We start from the raw sequence: 17,330 nt of genomic DNA, 5'->3' as shown, positions 1-17,330 counted from the left end.
ACATTTTTAAGGTGATTGTTAAGCGAATCATGGGTCATTAAGCAAATCAATGCAGTCATTAAGTGAATCCATCTTCCCCAATGGGCATTTTTGATTGGAAAATGGCAAAAAAGTCACAAAACGTGATCATGTGACCACACAACACTGCAACCAGCTGTCAATGTGAGCCAACCGCATTTTCCCATGGGAAGAATACTTATAATTAATTTCAAAATCGTATTTCAAATCTATCTGAACCCTTTGTCTGTTTAGAAGTTTCTAAAATCAAGACTGAGGAAAATGAGGTCTCTGTTTTCTCCTTCTCCTTTCTGGATTATAAATTAAAAGGGAAATATGGCTCCAACTCAGAAAGCAGCAAAAATCGCAAAAGGGAGGAGAGGATAATTTGTAGAGCAAATAACAGAAAGAGGCATTACACCGGAGATTTTACAGAAGCTGTTTGAAGAAATGGGGAGGAACGTCACAGCATCAGTGACTGAGGCTGTAACTGCAGCTGTGGCTGTATCAGTTAAGAGAGATCTGGCTTTTCTGGAAGGGAGAATGGAAGAAAGATTTGGAAACATGGAAGAAAAGATGTACAAAGAATTTAAAGAGTATTTGAAGACTTTGCTAACAGAGGAATGGATTGCAAAGATGGCCGGGTTTGCAGAGATGGCAGAATTAATCTGTTTGGGGAAAAAACTATGTACTTTTATGAAAGATTGGAAACCCTTTATGGAATTTTTGCTGAAAATGGAAAAAAAAATGAGTTGGTGACTTTTGGATGTGTAGAGTAAAAAGGGCTGAATATGGGAGAGAGTGAAACTAGGTAATGTCATAGGAGAGATGGAGGAGGGATGATAGGTTTGTCTGTAACTGCTGCGATTCAGATCGGAAGTCGCTTCTTAGACTGTCTTTTTCTTTTTTCCCCTCTTTATCTGTACTGCCTTTCATGCTTTCTTCTTTTCTTTTTTCCTGTTTCTTAATTTTTCTTGATATATGTTTTCCTATTTGTTTTTTATTCAGGCAAAAATAATATATTTTATGATTTCTATCATTTATTTACTTGATTTCTATACGTGTGCACGGGCGCGCGCACACACACAGAGTAGTCCAGTTCTCGCAAATAGTCTTCTCAGCGCATCTGTTACATGTGAACGGGTTATGGACAATGTGAGGGGGAGGATCTTCTGTCCGTGAGAAAAGCACCACTGAACACACTGAGTGGAGTGGCTGCAGCCTGGCAGAAATGTTCCCCCCCCTTTCCCATGCTAAGCATACTTCATCCCTAGCCCCCAAAAGGGACAGAAGAGTTTTATAGTCCTGGTCCACCAGGAACCCTGGGAGAGGAACTGTTCCGTTCCCCCTGGGCCTGCTGACTGGCCCAGACTCCTCCCACAGGCATCCAGGCTGGTGTCCAGCTAGTCAGATGGCCACACCTGGACATTTGACTGCCATAACAATGTCCCCATCTGGCTGGTTTAGCCACCCCCTGCCTTTTTCAAGGACGTACCTGCATCCATTGGCTGCCAGCTTAGTGCACCTCATACCACCCACACCCTCAGCCTAGCAAAAAGAAAGCCAACCCAGAGGGTATGCGGGTGAAGGGGAGAACAGAAAGAGATGGCAAACAGATGAGGAAGCAACTTATGGACAAATGCAACAGCTACAGGGAAATAAGTCAACTGCCAAGACCACAAGTCATGGTAAGTGGCCCATCGCTTTTGGGAGCTTGGTTTGGGAGCTCAGCTGGGGAGTTCAGTAGCAATGTTGCTTAAGAGCAGAGCTTGGAGCCTAGCCTAGAGCTCAGCAACAACTTTGTTTCTGCAACTACGGTTGTAAAAGAAGTGACCAAGCTGAGGCAGCACAAAATAAAAACAACTAAAACTCAAGGAAATACAAATAAAACCAAGATGGGCCCAGATTGGTTAGAAGGCTAGAACAACTCAGCCTTCAGCATTTCCTGAATGCAGCTGGGGATGGTGCTAACCTGATCTCTACTGGGAGTTGGCAGCCCTGCTGCCTGCTTCAGGGTGGAGGTAGGGCTACCCTCCATCACCATTAGAATAGTCCTTGCATTGTTGGGGCACTCTAAGAAACTAGAAAGCCTTCAAGAATCCCACCTTCCCAAATTCTGTTTCCTCCATTGCCAAACTTTTGTCATCCATCCTAAAAAGGTATCCCCTACCACCTTTAGGAGCTCTTGGAACAGAGAAAGTATTAGAGATCGGCTTTTTGAAGGGGATGTCAGTAAAGATGTCAGTGCAGTACAATTGTCCAAATTTTCGTCTTGGTCCCATCAGATCTTCTTGCAGATGTGTCTCCAATGTCAGCAGCCAAGTTGCTACTTTTGCTCTGCTGTCATTTAAATTTAGAAAGAAATACTTAAGTTCTTTGTTGTTGCCTTGGTTTTATTTTGCTGTAACCTTTCTACATCTTATACTCCTTTTATTATTTTATTGTACAATATTTACTGTTATATTATTGTATTCTATGGCAAGTTACATGTTATGATCTTGGTTACAACAATAATTTGACTGACTTACTGACTGACTTACACTGCTGGGGGTCTGTCCCAGAAAACAGGCACTGCAGCCGAGGATTAGTGGTTCCTTGCTTCAGATCCATTAATTTCCTCACAGTGGGAAGCTACCAGAGGATTTTCCCCTGCTGACCTAATAGGTTGAAATGATTCTGGCTGGAGCAGGCAGTTCTGTAAGGATCGCGGTACCAAGCCATAAAGGGCTCTAGAGGTCAAAACCAGCACTCTGGAAGGAATTGGTAGCCAATGCAGGGCCCGTTGGGTAGGTGCACTTGGCACATGGACCACTGTGGTCTGGACTAACAGCAGCTTCCAAGCGGTCTGTAAAGGCAGCCCCACATAAGGTGTATTTTGGGTTATAATCCAAAGGTTTAGGAAAGACCTAGGTTGGATGCTCTATAAACTGAGCACATACAGCATACTTTCCCAAGAGTCTATGCAATGAAAATGCTTCCCTTTTCTCTTTGAAAGACATAGGATTAAGAAGTGTAATTTTAATAAAAGCTACCTTTTGCTCTGGCTGCAGAAATGAAAAAAAAATGAAAACAAGATACTAAGAGTAAATTGCAGGCAATGTTTTTTATTGGAACCCAAAAGGAAACCAAGGCTTACTTAGCGCATTGTTCACACACAACCTCCAGGTCTTCTGTGGACCTGGTTAAATATGTTGTGTAAACCCAGCAATAGTTTGAAAAAGTTTCAGCATAGTGTAAATGGAGGCAGAAGATGAAATTAAAGGAATAGGGATATAGGAGGCATTTACCAGGCTGAATAAGTGTACTGTAATTAGTTTTAAGCTTTCATGGTGTTTTTATAAGGTTTATGCCTGTGTGGGGAACAGCACAGAGTTTGTAAGGGTGTGGGTGCATTGATAACTTTGTAATAGGTGCTTGATTGAGTTCTTTCACTCCTTCAGGCAGCCGGAAGCTGAAGGCCTTCAACAGGCTGGTCATAAAGATGAAGGTCTCAATTCTTGCCAGCTGCTCTCCAAGACATACACGCTCACCTGAAGATGAGACAAGGCATGCAGAAAGGGAATGATCATCTATTCTCCAGAGTATGTCCCCATCAGCAAGTAAATCTGAAAAGATCTGTAACTGCCCAGGAAGATGTCCTAATTGAATCTTAGTATCTTCTCGCTGACTCAATTACTAGAGTGTGCCCAGGGTGCCGCACTGGGGGGTTTCCAAAATGAGTGCTGGGGGGAGCCACAATGGGCCCAGAATCCATGTTTGCCTCACGTGACACAGACCCTACTTTTGGGCCTGGTGGAGTCCTCGCTGATTTCTGAAACATGGAAGTGGCTCAGGCAGTTAGAACATCACTCAGAAGTGCCTCTTTCTACTAGTAGAGCTGAAGCTGGTCTTATCAGTGCTTTTGGTTCTCTGCCCAGGAAGGAACCAGATAATATAATACAGAAGCTGGAAAATCTTAAGAAAACCTAACTGGTCACGATTGCTACAGCAGAACCACTTATTCATCTTGTGTCTTGAAATACTGACACAGATTGCCATTATTCGGTGGACAATCAAATGGATGGAAATCGCCACCCAAATAACAATTGTTCCAGCCTTTACGGGATGAATGGGGAGCCAGCTGGAGAGTGCCAGGCCTTGCTAACTATTGAGGAGGAAGTATTTCCCATACCACAGACAGATGCCAAACAATGCTCTTTGGATCTTAGACCTTTCCCACATGATGCCCTTTTCTTACACCCCCTGGAGCCTACTAGCCTTCTTCCCCAAAATCTAGATCTGGATACTGCTACTGGAAGTTCTAAAATCATCCTACCCCACAAACCCGGGTGGTGTCACTACAGGCAACACTAGAGGAAACTCCAACTCTGGCCCCGATCCAGAAGAAAGGCGCTCTATGTACAGCTAATTCACTGATAGTACCCTCAGACTCTAAATGACTCTTGCCTACAGAAGGGGGCATCTCTATCCTCTCCTGGAATGTTGCAGGCTGGAAAACAAAGAGGTCAGATGTTTCATTTATGGAAGATATTTCTTCTTTCGATATTCGTTTGTTTCAAGAAATATGGGCTAGGGAGGATCTATTACTATCTGGATATATTCCCTTTACTTTGAATGCAATTCCCAGTGCAAAAAAGGGTGGACCATCCGGTGGCCTGAGCCCTCTGGTTTCTGTTAAGCTCAATGTCGCAGCATTTATGCTGGAGTCATGCTCAAATGTGGCTCTAGCCCTCCTACTCAGACTGACATTTTACACTGTACTACTTGTAATGTATATTTCCCCCAGTTTGTGGGCATAGGGAAATAAATAATTTGTGGGATCAGTTTGACACCTACGTAAATTTGCTATCTTGTCAATACCCAGACTCTATCATAACAATAGCTGGTGATATGAACGCATGGATTGGCCAATCTGATGCCTCTCTGCAAACTCATTTTAAGTGGCCAATGCCCCCTAAAACAGATGTGGGCTATTTATCAGCCAGAAAATCTAACGACCAAAAATGTAATGTTGCAGGATTTCGTTTGGCTCAATTTGTGGACAGTTTAGATCAAGTTATACTTAAAGGCACTGTCAGGGGTGACATAAAAGAGTTTACATTCTGGTGCCCAAACGGGGCCAGTGTAGTTGATTATATGATTTCCCAGAACTTTGTACGTCATATAGTTTTTTTGTTGTTTATTCGTTTAGTCGCTTCCGACTCTTCGGGACTTCATGGACCAGCCCACGCCAGAGCTTCCTGTCGGTCGTCAACACCCCCAGCTCCCCCAGGGACGAGTCCATCACTTCTAGAATACCATCCATTCACCTTGCCCTTGGTCGTCCCCACTTCCTTTTGCCTTCCACATGTCATATAGCTTACATCTATATTGGAACTCGCCCTGATAGTGACCACTTGCCACTAATTTGTCTTTCTGATGCTAAAACAAATCTCGAACTCGCCCTGATAGTGAATCTGCTGTAATCTCAGATGTGATTCCCTCTTGCAATGACCTCCCAGATTGGCTGCCACTATCCATAGCTGAGGTTAAAGATCTTATTGTCCAACTAAAACCAGGTAAAGCATCTGGAGGTGATTTTATCCCCCCAGAATTAATAGGGGAAAACAGAGACCAGTGGGCCCCAGGTTTGGCCACCTTATCTTATCTTATTTATTTATTTATTTAGTTAGTTAGTTATCTATCTAATTTATCCCTGCCCATCTCCTCCCGTCAGAGGCCTCTGGGGGGTTTACAACAAATGATTAAAACCATCAGAATAATAAAATACAATAAAAATACTATAAATAGAAATAAAAATAAAGAATAAAAATCTAAGCGATGAAAGATCTAAAACAGTCCACGTGTGGGAGGAGTGGTCTATAACAACCATCCCCATGTAACTCTATTCCCCTCTCCACCCCAAGCGAGGCAGCAGAACCAGGTCTTCAGACTCCGCCAAAAGCCCAGGAGCAATGGGGCCAATCTCACCTCTGGGGGCAGCATGTTCCACAGGTCGGGAGCTACTGCAGAGAAGGCCCGCTTCTTGGACCCTGCCAGATGGAATTCTCTTGCAGACGGGGTCTGCAACATGCCCCCTGTGCATGATCGGGTGGGACGGGTTGATGTAATGGGGAAGAGGTGGTCCCTCAGGTAACCTGGTCCCATGCCATGTAAGGCTTTAAAGGTAATAACCAATGCCTTGAATTGGACCTGGAAGCAAACTGGTACCCAATGCAGCTCACGCAGCAGTGGTGTTACATGTGCCCTTCTGGGGGCACCAAAAACAGCTCGCGCAGCTGCATTCTTGACCAGCTGATGCTTCTGGATACTTTTCAAGGGTAGCCCCATGTAGAGCACATTGCAATAGTCTATCTGAGAGATAACAAGGGCATGAGTGACTGTTCAAAGGGCCTCCTGGCCCAGGAAGGGGCGTAACTGGTGCACAGCACGTAGCTGCACAAAGGCCCTCCGGGCCACGGCTGCCACCTGCCCTTCGAGCAGGAGCCATGAGTCCAGGAGGAACCCGAAGTTATGCACCGGGTCTGTCTGGGGCAGTGCAACCCCATCCAGAACAAGAGATGTTAATGTCCCGGATTCAGAAGAACCATTAACCCACAGCCACTCGGTCTTACCAGGGTTCCGTTGAAGCCTGTTGTTCCCCATCCAGGCCCTCACAGCCCCCAGACACTCAGAGTGGGTGGTCACGGCATCACTTATTTCACCCGGGATGGAGACATACAATTGAGTATCATCAGCATACTGATGATACCTCATCCCATGGTGACGGATAATCTCACCCAGCAGTTTCATGTAGATGTTAAAAAGGAGAGGGGAGAGTACTGATCCCTGTGGCACCCCACAAAGAAGGGGCCGCGGGGCCAATCTCTCCTCCCCTATCAACACCGACTGGGATCGGCCCTGGAGGAAGGAGGTGAACCAGCATAAGACTACGCCGCCCACCCCCAACTCCCTGTGTTATTTACATACATTAATAACACAGGACAATTTCCATCTGACTGGAGTTGTTGTACCAATATACAAAAATAAAGGAAATAGACTTGACCCAACAAATTATAGGCCTATCAGTTCATTAAACAGAATAAATGAGCTTTATGCCAGATTTTTTATATTCAAAGTTAGTGGATTGGGTACAGAATGAAAATATTATTGCTGAAGAACAGGCCGGATTTAGAGAGGAACAGTCAACACCAGATCATGGTTTGGTTCTTCCACCATTTGGCAGAAACATATTCTACCCCCACCCCCTTCGTGGTTCCTTTTTTGCGACCATGTTGATTTTAAGTCAGCTTTTGACCTAATACCAAGGGAGAAGTTGCAGGACAGTCTGAGACATTCCATGATTGAAAAAAGGCTGCTAGCTCTTATTCAGTCGCTTTATTCAAACACCCCCCTGAAAATTAGATGCACCCCCTGGGGACACCTACCTAAAGCAGTCTGAACTTATAGAGGTCTATGACAAGGTTGCGTATTAGCTCCATTACCTTTCAATTTTTATCGAAATCCAATAATTCAAGTTCCAGCCCATCATCCACCTATTTTGGTTGACTGTGCAATTTAAAAATTACTGGGCGTCTCTATGCAAAGCCTGTGCTCATTAGGATTTGATCATGCTAGAACTGCCCTGGAGCAAAGAATCTGGGATATAGATCTCCAAAGAAATTTAAGTAAGGTACTCTACCCCAATATCTGCCATTTTCTTCCAGAAGGGTTCATTCCAGCTTATTTGTCATCCATCACAATTTTGAAATTTCGTAAAGCTCTCACCTTAGCCAGACTGGACGCACTGCCCTCTGCAGTCCTGTTTGGACGTTTTAAGGGTACTCCTATGCGCCTTTGGTTATGTCCACGTGGTGATGGCTCAATAGAAACTCTAAGCCATATGATACTATAGTGTTCCCTATATAAGGACTCTAGACAAATCCTTATATATCCATTACTGAAGAAATTTCTAGGCAGGGAGTGTGATTTTTAAATATTGCGACTTCGTTCAGACAAGGGCCTGAAAATATCCTTCCAGGTTGCCCAGTATTGTGCTACCATCTGCACAATATGCTGCACCATCACTCAGATTTAGAATTTCTTAACATAGTATTATATTTCAATTTATTTCAGTATTTTCATTCTTAATTAATTTTAGATCGTAGTACACTAATTTTTTTTCTGTTGTTATATAGTGTATATGTATATTAATGTAAGATAGTTGCTATTATATAATTTTATTGTATCTGGCCTTAGGGCTGTAATAAACGTGTTGTTGTTGTACTAACAGTGCTTAATCACCCCTTAACCAATGATTATAGAGAATTCTTAAATATTACCGGTGATCCAGAGAGCAATGGTCTCCCAGCTCCAGATGCATTTGGATGAAACTGGACCCATTTCAGGTGGGGCTTTATCCAGACTCTGCTACTGAATCTGTTTTGGTTATCTTGGCAAATGAGCTATGCCAGAAAGGTGATGTGAGGAAGGCTAATTCTCCTGCATCCCTCAGTTGCTTTCAGGCCACCGACCACGGCATCCTTCTGGGCCTTCGTTTGGAACTGGGCTTTTGGGGCACAGTGGTTCCAATCTTTCCCTGTGGGATTATACCCAGACGGTGATTCTGGGGGATTACTATATCATTAGATCATTGAACCTGGGACAGGTGAATGGAGTGTGGGAGTGGAGTGACACCAGTACATGATCCCATGTCTAGTGCTTCCTACCCCCCAACTCGAATGAAATAACCAGTATCCTTCAAGGTGGCTTCATCTTGAGAAATGGTTGGCTTTATCAAGGAAGGAAAACAGGCTGAAATCAAATCCAGACCAAAGGGAGGTACCACTGCTAAGGAGAAAGATGGACTTGGGCACTGAGGTGGAATTTATTTTGGAAGGGACTAAACTCTCCCAGAAAGAGCAGGTCTGAAGTTCGGGAGTCCTTGCTAACCCCCAGGTATTACTGGATTTACAGACAATAGTTGCTGCAATGTACAAGTGCTTTATACAAGATAATAGTGCCATCTTGTACACATCTTACAAAGCCCTACTGTGTAAGTTTGCAACCTAAATATAACTAGTACTCCTTTGTTCTTCAAAGTTCATAGCCTAAGGAGAACTTCAGCCTCTTTGAGTTTTGAAAGTAGAAGGAATAAGGATTTCTTGGTTCCATATTCAGACCATGATGACCTCAGAGCTACCCGGGGTGGTGGAGGTGGGGATCTATAAAATGTAAGCTGCTCTGGACCCACAGATTTACCTATTCCGAATGGGAGAAACGCTTCTCGAGCGATGAACTTCCCATCCTTGTCTAAAAAGTGATTTGGGTTGAATTCTTCAGGCGTCTCCCATTGTTCAGGATCACGAAGAACAGAGCGCATGTCTGGGAAAATAAAGGCCCCCTGTGAAGGAAGAGATGACCAAACAGAGCAATTTCATAAGGGAAACAGGCAAAAACAGTCAAACAACATTGATGAAGCATTTGCTCACAGCTTGCCTTTCTGGACCCATATCTGTTCATTTTCGAAGGAGTTTCTGACAGCAGCGGCTGCTCAACTGCTGAGCTTCCCTTCTCCCCTTCCTTCCATGAAAACAAAGGGCTGGCTCCATATTTCTTTATCACTCCAGGTTGCCCCAGGAAGGGGACATATCAGTGAAGAAACATGGCCATATATGACTACAAGTCTGAACTGAAGTTCAGCCCTTAATTTCCTATCATCATTTATTCCTAGAATAATTATAAAACATTCAAGGATCTACCTTCAACCCCGCCCCCCCCCAACAAAGTACGCTCTTCTTGCCCATTTGATTTTGCACAAGTAAACCGGCAGTTCCTGAGCAGGACTCATCTGTCCAAATGCTTTTCCTTCCATGTTGGACTACTGGAATGCAGCCAGAACAACTTTCTCTACCTTGGGAATATGGAAACCCATCATCTTCACATCCTTTGTACTTTGCCTGGGAAGCCCAAATAGCAAGACATATTTGAAACGCTGCATTTCATGAAGCACAGCATTGGTGTAGGGCAGCTTCTTCCGATCTTGATAGGAAATTGACCCCGAGAAGCCAAACACATCTTCAATCTCCTTCTGGACTTTCTCTAGAAAAAAATGATGGAAATAGAAGCTTCATTTTCAATATTGTGCTTCATTTATTGTATATATATTTGTTTATGTATTTCCTAACTAACTCTCAGTAGTATTTTAGGAAGTGGAGTAGCCTTCAGAGCATTAAATATAATCCCATTGTCCTTTTCTGTAGTATGAAAGAGTGCAGATTTAAATTTATTTCCTGGGCTCTGATTTGGTTCAGTCTAATCTGATTCAGAATATTGATGCAAATGGTTGCTTTAGTTCAAGGATTCCACTGAATCTCCTTCAGTCACATCAGTCTCCAGAATGCAGTCCCAACCAGTTTGAAAATCTGATTCATTTAAAAAAACAACAACCAATAGTTATCTGGAAAAGAATCTGGATCAAATTTTTCCGCAGCCCTCGTATGTTTATTGTTGTTGTTTATTCGTTTAGTCATTTCCAACTCTTCATGACTTTATGGACCAGCCCACACCAGAGCTTCCTGTCGGTCATCAACACCCCCAGCTCCACCAGGGACGGGTCCATCACCTCTAGAATATCATCCATCCATCTTGCCCTTGGTCAGCCCCTCTTCCTTTTGCCTTCCACTCTCCCTAGCATCAGCATCTTCTCCAGAGTGATCTGTCTTCTCATTATGTGGCCAAAGTATTTCAGTTTTGCCTTTAATATCATTCCCTCAAGTGAGCAGTCTGGCCTTATTTCGTGGAGGATGGAATGGTTTGTTCTTCTGGCAGTCCAAGGCACTCAGAATTTTCCTCCAACACCACAGTGCAAAAGCATCGATCTTCCTTCGCTCAGCCTTCCTTATGGTCCAGCTGTCACAGCCATATGTTACTACAGGGAACACCATTGCTTTAACTATGCAGACATTTGTTGTCAGTGTGATGTCTCTGCTCTTAACTATTTTATCGAGATTTGTCATTGCTCTTCTCCCAAGGATTAAGCGTCTTCTGATTTCCTGACTGCAGTCAGCATCTGCAGTAATCTTCGCACCTAGGAATACAAAGTCTTTCACTGCTTCTACATTTTCTCCCTCTATTTGCCAGTTGTCAATCAAGCTGGTTGCCATAATCTTGGTTTTTTTTTAGGTTTAGCTGCCAGACAGCTTTTGCACTTTCTTCTTTCACCTTCATCATAAGGCTCCTCAGTTCCTCTTTGCTTTCAGCCATCAAAGTGGTATCATCTGCATATCTGAGACTCTTAATGTTTCTTCGAGAGATTTTAACTCCAGCCTTGGATTCCTCAAGCCCAGCATGTCGCATGATGTGTTCTGCGTACAAGTTGAATAGGTAGGGTGGGAGTATACAGCCCTGCTGTACTCCTTTCCCAATCTTAAACCAGTCCGTTGTTCCGTGGTCTGTTCTTACCTTTGCTACTTGGTTGTTATACAGATTCTTCAGGAGGCATACAAGATGACTTGGTATCCCCATACCATGAAGAACTTGCCACAATTTGTGATGGTCCACACAGTCAAAGGCTTTAGAATAGTCAATAAAACAGAAGTAGATGTTTTTCTGAAACTCCCTGGCTTTTTCCATTATCCAGTGGATATTGGCAATTTGGTCTCTAGTTCCTCTGCCTTTTCTAAACCCAGCTTGTACAACTGGCAATTCTCACTCCATGAACTGCTGAAGTCTACCTTGCAGGATCTTGAGCATTACCTTACTGGCATGTGAAATGAGTGCCACTGTTTGATGGGTTGAACATTCTTTAGTGTTTCCCTTTTTTGGTATGGGGATATAAGTTGATTTTTTCCAATCGGATGGCCATTCTTGTGTTTTCCAAATTTGCTGGCATATAGCATGCATTACCTTGACAGCATCATCTTGCAAGATTTTGAACAGTTCAGCTGGGATGCCGTCGTCTCCTGCTGCCTTGTTATTAGCAATGCTTCTTAAGGCCCACTCAACCTCACTCTTCAGGATGTCTGGCTCTAGCTCACTCACCACACCGTCAAAGCTATCCCCAATATTGTTATCCTTCCTATACAGGTCTTCTGTATATTCTTGCCACCTTTTCTTGATCTCTTCTTCTTCTGTTAGGTCCTTGCCATCTTTCTTTTTGATCATACCCATTTTGGCCTGGAATTTACCTCCAATGGTTCTAATTTTCTGGAAGAGGTCTCTTGTCCTTCCTATTCTATTGTCTTCTTCCACTTCCGCGCATTGCGGAAGGATGTAATCAATCTGATTTCGGTGTTGTCCATCTGGTGAAGTCCATGTATAAAGCCGTCTCTTAGGTTGTTGGAAGAGAGTGTTTGTTATGCAGAGTGAATTGTCTTGGCAAAATTCTATCAGCCTATGTCCTGCTTCGTTTTGTTCTCCCAGGCCATACTTACCTGTAATTCGAGGTGTCATTTGACTGCCCACCTTAGCATTCCAGTCTCCTGTGATGAAAATAACATCTCTTTTAGGTGTGTTGTCCAGTAGGTGCTGCAGATCCTCATAGAACTGCTCTACTTCAGCTTCTTCAGCATTTGTGGTTGGGGCGTATATTTGGATCGCTGTGATGTTAGATGGCTTGCCCTGAATTCGAATTGAGATCATTCTGTCATTTTTGGAGTTGTATCCAAGCACTGCTTTAGCCACTTTACTATTAATTATGAAGGCTACTCCATTTCTTCTGTGGTCCTCTTGTCCACAGTAGTAGATCTGGTGGTCATTTGATGTGAAGTGGCCCATTCCAGTCCATTTCAGTTCACTGACGCCCAGAATGTCTATCTTTAATCTTGACATCTCACCAATAACCACATCCAATTTGCCCTGTCATAGATCTTACATTCCAGGTTCCAATGGTGTGTTGATCCTTAGAACATCGGATTCGCCGTTCACCACTAGTACCGTCGGCCGCTAGCAGTCCTTTCGGCTTTGAGCTAGCTGCGTCATCACGTCTGGGGCTAGTTGAACTCATCCTCTGTTCCTCCCCAGTAGCATTTTGACCGTCTTCCGACCTGGGGGTCTCATCTTCCGATGGTATACTGACATATCTCTGGTTGTACTGATCCATTTAGTTTTCACGGCAAGAATACTGGGGTGGGTTGCCATTACCTTCCCCAGGGATCGCATTTAGTCTGACCTCTCTGTCATGACCTTCCCATCTTGGGTGGCCCTTCACAGATTATCTCATGGCATCATTGAGGTGCTCAAGCTCCAGCACCATGACAAGGTAACAATCCTTTGCTGAAGTGTATGTTTATTATCATACCCTAATTTGTTAGCCTCCACACAATAGATTCATTCATTCATTCATTCATTCATTCACAAATTTTGCCACTGCCCATCTCTCCCCAGAAGAGAAACTGTGGGCACTTTGCAATAAATTTTGGTCATCTACATACAATTTAGGCTGAAAACAAGTACCAAATCTCAAAATATTAGTAGATTTCTACATTTAAAGTTTTAAACGCTTTAGATCTATATTGATTTCCAGTTTTTAGTTCATCATTAAATATTGTATGGTGGATATTAAAGAAGGCTCTCTCTATGTACATTCTTTGCTTTCCTTTATTTGTGGTAAGTTCATGGTCCTTACTGTAGGTTGAAGAATCCACATAGGATAATTATTACAAAGAATAGACTCAGTTTATCATTCAATAGCCATTAATATTTCAAATAATTTCAAATAATTCCTCTGTGTCTTGGAGCCTGAGTGTGGCCCTTTTTCCCGATGCCCCGATTTGTCTCACCTTGGATGTTCGGATGATTTACCAAGAGGAGAAGGGCCCACATCAGAGTAGTAAAGGTTGTTTCTGTTCCAGCAGCAAAAAGATCAAAAATACACTGAGCCAGGTTCTCTTCATCGTAGGTAGAGTTGGGGTCATTCCTGCTCTGATATTTAAAATGGAAAATGAAAATTATATTGAATTCTGTGCAACTTTCCTGTGGTTATTTTTGCTTCTTTGTCGCAAGTCATGAAAGTAAGTATATTTCTGGTGGTTAGATAGGACAACCAATGCCTTAGAGGAGGGTTTCTCAATCTTGGCCACTTTAAGATGTGTAAGCACATGGCACCGACTGACCTAGAAAAAGCATTTGATCAAGTACCACATGACCTCATCTGGCTATCACTTAGTTCATACAATGTGTCTGCTGTGTTCAACTTCTGTACTGCTCTTTATTCTCTGCATGGACACCGTAACCAGAAACCTACAATCACAACACCCATGGATGCTGTTATATGCTGATGATATCTTGATAGACAGTGAAACATGAAGCAGCCTCAGACAATTAATACCAAGGTGGAAGGTGCCTCTTAATGGTTTAGGAAGGAGGCTCAAGATTATGAAGACTGGATACCTTGAATGTGCTGACCAGACCAATGGTACACTCAAGACTGTTGTTATCAAATGAAATAAAGTGACCAGTTCAAATAGCTGGGCTCATACCTGACTTCTGATTGTGAGGCACTACTGGACTACCAGGCCTTGTGACTGTAGAGACACTACAGATCAGGTGAAACGGTGAGCACAGTGCAAAGTAACTTCAAATCGATTAAAGTTGCTTCTAAAAAAATCATTCTGGGTCTTTTCCTGAAAACACTGGAGATCTTTTATTCCTTATTTCAAAATATTCAAAATCCTTGAGCTCAAGGTTGTGAAAATGTATGTCCTTTTCCCATCATTTCAGGGAATGAGTTAAGTATGACTTAATCAAAAGTCCTTACTCTCCAAGGAGTGGTAGGAGTGAGAGGATGACAAATGTAAGCCCCTAATTTTTGTCTCTCCCCCCACAAAGAACCTTCCATGTCTAATGAGAGCAGAGGTACAATATAGTTCTTTTTTATAAGCAACCTGAATTTAGTATACGCTCAATTCAGAATGGGAGCTGAATGAAAAATAAAGAAAGACCCGAGATGAAGGAAAACAATATCAGTACTCCTCCTGTTTACTTCTAGCCAGGAAGATCATCCAAATTCCTTGCCCAGGTATTGAACTACGAGAAACCCATACCTTCTCCATCTGAAGAAGGTAGTGATCGATGAAATCTTGTGGCTCGTGCAGAGAGTGGAATTCCTGGTGTTTCTCTATTTCCTGCTTTGCAAAGGAACGGATCAACTCTACAGAAGCCAGGGCCTCCTTGTGGGGCCCTGGGAAGTAATTCATTAACCATGAGAACAAATTATACATCTAATAAAAAAAAGAACAGCAAAGTTTATTTATTGTTTTTCCACCACAGTTATAGAAGGCTCCCAGCTATGATTGGATAGTTTGCCGGTCCAACCTCTTGTCCAACTAAAGAAAAGCACGATTCTCTATTTCACCCTCTAATCCAAGTGGGCTGTCCTTCACCCTTCCCACCCTTCCCCCACTGTTGAATGCTGCAATCATTGCTGGAGAATAACCTGTCTGAGGCAGCTCAGCATTGCCTGTCTGTGGTGCTTTGCACAGCATAAACATGTGATTCTCCTCAACAGGGGGAAGAGGTGATATGATTGACCTCTGTGAGGTGCTCTGTGTTCTGGAATCCAGAAAAAAGATCTACCTTCAGGGGGCAAGTGGGCAAGGGTGTCCCTGTGATATCCCGGGACTAGACTTGATCAAGGTTTCTCTGGAGGGCAGGGCTGACTTATGGGCTCCAGCTGTTGGGAGCTGGAGAGGGATGTTCCAAGGTATTAGGTTGACTGAAAGAGCCACAGCTGGATTCATGGAGAAGAGGACTATTTAGTCCTCTTCCAGGACACTGTGTTGGGTGACAGTCCCAATACAGACCCACACACAGTAAATACCTAGTGAAAAATGTCGGCACATCTTGGACCTCAGCCTAGTGTTTAATCAAGTTTCCCATGAGATCCTAATGGAGAAGATGGTGAAATGTGGGTTAGACGTTGATACTGAACAATTGATTGTTGATACGCTGACTGAACAATGGTACCCGATGAGGATTTCTTCCTGGCCCTGCTTCAGGCTGGAAGGAGGTGTCGAGAGGCGTAACAAAGGGCTACATTCCTGACCCTGCATTACTCTGTCTCGCTTTCTGGTTTGGAGAAAAGCAAGAAAATACTATCAAATTTGCAGATGACACAAAGATATTGGGGAGGGGACATAAGAAGACCCCTTAGAGGACAGTGCTCAGGAGAATCTTGGCAGGAACACATGTAAAATCTTACATTCAGGCAGGAAAAATCAAAGGCATATATCTGTATGATGGGAGACAATACATGTGGAAAGGATCTAGCTGTTTTGTTGGATCACTAGCTGACCGTAAGCCAACAATGTGATGCAGAAAAGGAAATGGAGTCCTAGGGTAGATCAGCAGAAGCATAGGGACAAAATCAAGAGAAATCATTGTCCTTCTTTATTCCTCATTATGCAGACCCCAGCAGAATATTGCATCTCGTTTTCTACACTGTATTTTAGGAACAACATTGACAAATTGAAATGTATTTGGGGAAGAGCAGCGGAGATGACAAGGGTCTTGGAAAGAAGACTTAAAAGAAATGATTGGAAGCAGTAGGTAGGTTTAGCCTGGAGAAAAGAAGACTGCAAGGGGTCATGATCGCTGCCCTCAGGTATTTGAAGGAGCATCACAGAGAGGAGAAGCAGGATGGTTCAGAGTTGTTCCAGAAGACAGGGGGACATAATGGGTTTTAATTAGAAGGAAGCAGGTTCTGGTTTGGTGTCAAGAGATAATGGTAGGAACTGTTCAATGAAGGACTGACCCAGGAAGTGATGGATCATCTTTTGCTAGATGTGGGTGTTAAACATGGGGAGGATGGGCATTTCTTTCAGCATTTCCTTCAGCAAAGGATCGTTACCTTGTCATGATGCCGGAGCTTGAGCACCTCAATGATGCCATGAGCTAAACTGTGAAGGGCCACCCAAGACAGGAAGGTCATGACAGAGAGGTCAGACTAAATGCAATCCCTGGAGAAGGTAATGGCAACCCACCCCAGTATTCTTGCCGTGAAAACTAAATGGATCAGTACAACCAGAGATATGTCGGTATACCATCGGAAGATGAGACCCCAAGATCGGAAGACAGTCAAAATGCTACTGGGGAGGAACAGAGGATGAGTTCAACTAGCCCCAGACGTGATGCCGCAGCTAGCTCAAAGCTGAAAGGACGGCTAGCAGCCGACGGTGCTAGTGGTGAACGGCGAATCCGATGTTCTAAGGATCAACACACCATTGGAGCCTGGAATGTAAGATCTATGAGCCAGGGGAAAGTGGATGTGGTTATTGGTGAGATGTCAAGATTAAAGATAGACATTTTGGGCATCAGTGAACTGAAATGGACTGGAATGGGCCACTTCACATCAA

General features: G+C 43.5%; 1 protein-coding gene across 1 annotated transcript in view; it reads right to left on the bottom strand.

Annotated features, from left to right (window-relative positions):
* Positions 1-3,094: 3,094 nt before the first annotated feature.
* LOC134499609 (cytochrome P450 2J2-like) overlaps positions 3,095-17,330 on the bottom strand; it is a 29,564-nt gene continuing 15,328 nt past the window's right edge. Inside the window, exons 5-9 of the mRNA XM_063306335.1 lie at positions 15,021-15,197; positions 13,758-13,899; positions 9,890-10,077; positions 9,238-9,379; positions 3,095-3,527 (exon numbers count right to left, since the gene is read on the bottom strand). Coding sequence (XP_063162405.1) covers positions 3,322-3,527; positions 9,238-9,379; positions 9,890-10,077; positions 13,758-13,899; positions 15,021-15,197 — 855 coding nt within the window. The 3' untranslated portion in view covers positions 3,095-3,321. The remainder of the gene's footprint in view (positions 3,528-9,237; positions 9,380-9,889; positions 10,078-13,757; positions 13,900-15,020; positions 15,198-17,330) is intronic.

This window comes from Candoia aspera, chromosome 6 (genome assembly GCF_035149785.1).
Source record: "Candoia aspera isolate rCanAsp1 chromosome 6, rCanAsp1.hap2, whole genome shotgun sequence".
Lineage (NCBI taxonomy): Eukaryota > Metazoa > Chordata > Lepidosauria > Squamata > Boidae > Candoia > Candoia aspera.
The sequence above is the reverse complement of the archived record's forward strand: the minus strand, read 5'-3'. Positions and strand labels throughout refer to the sequence as shown.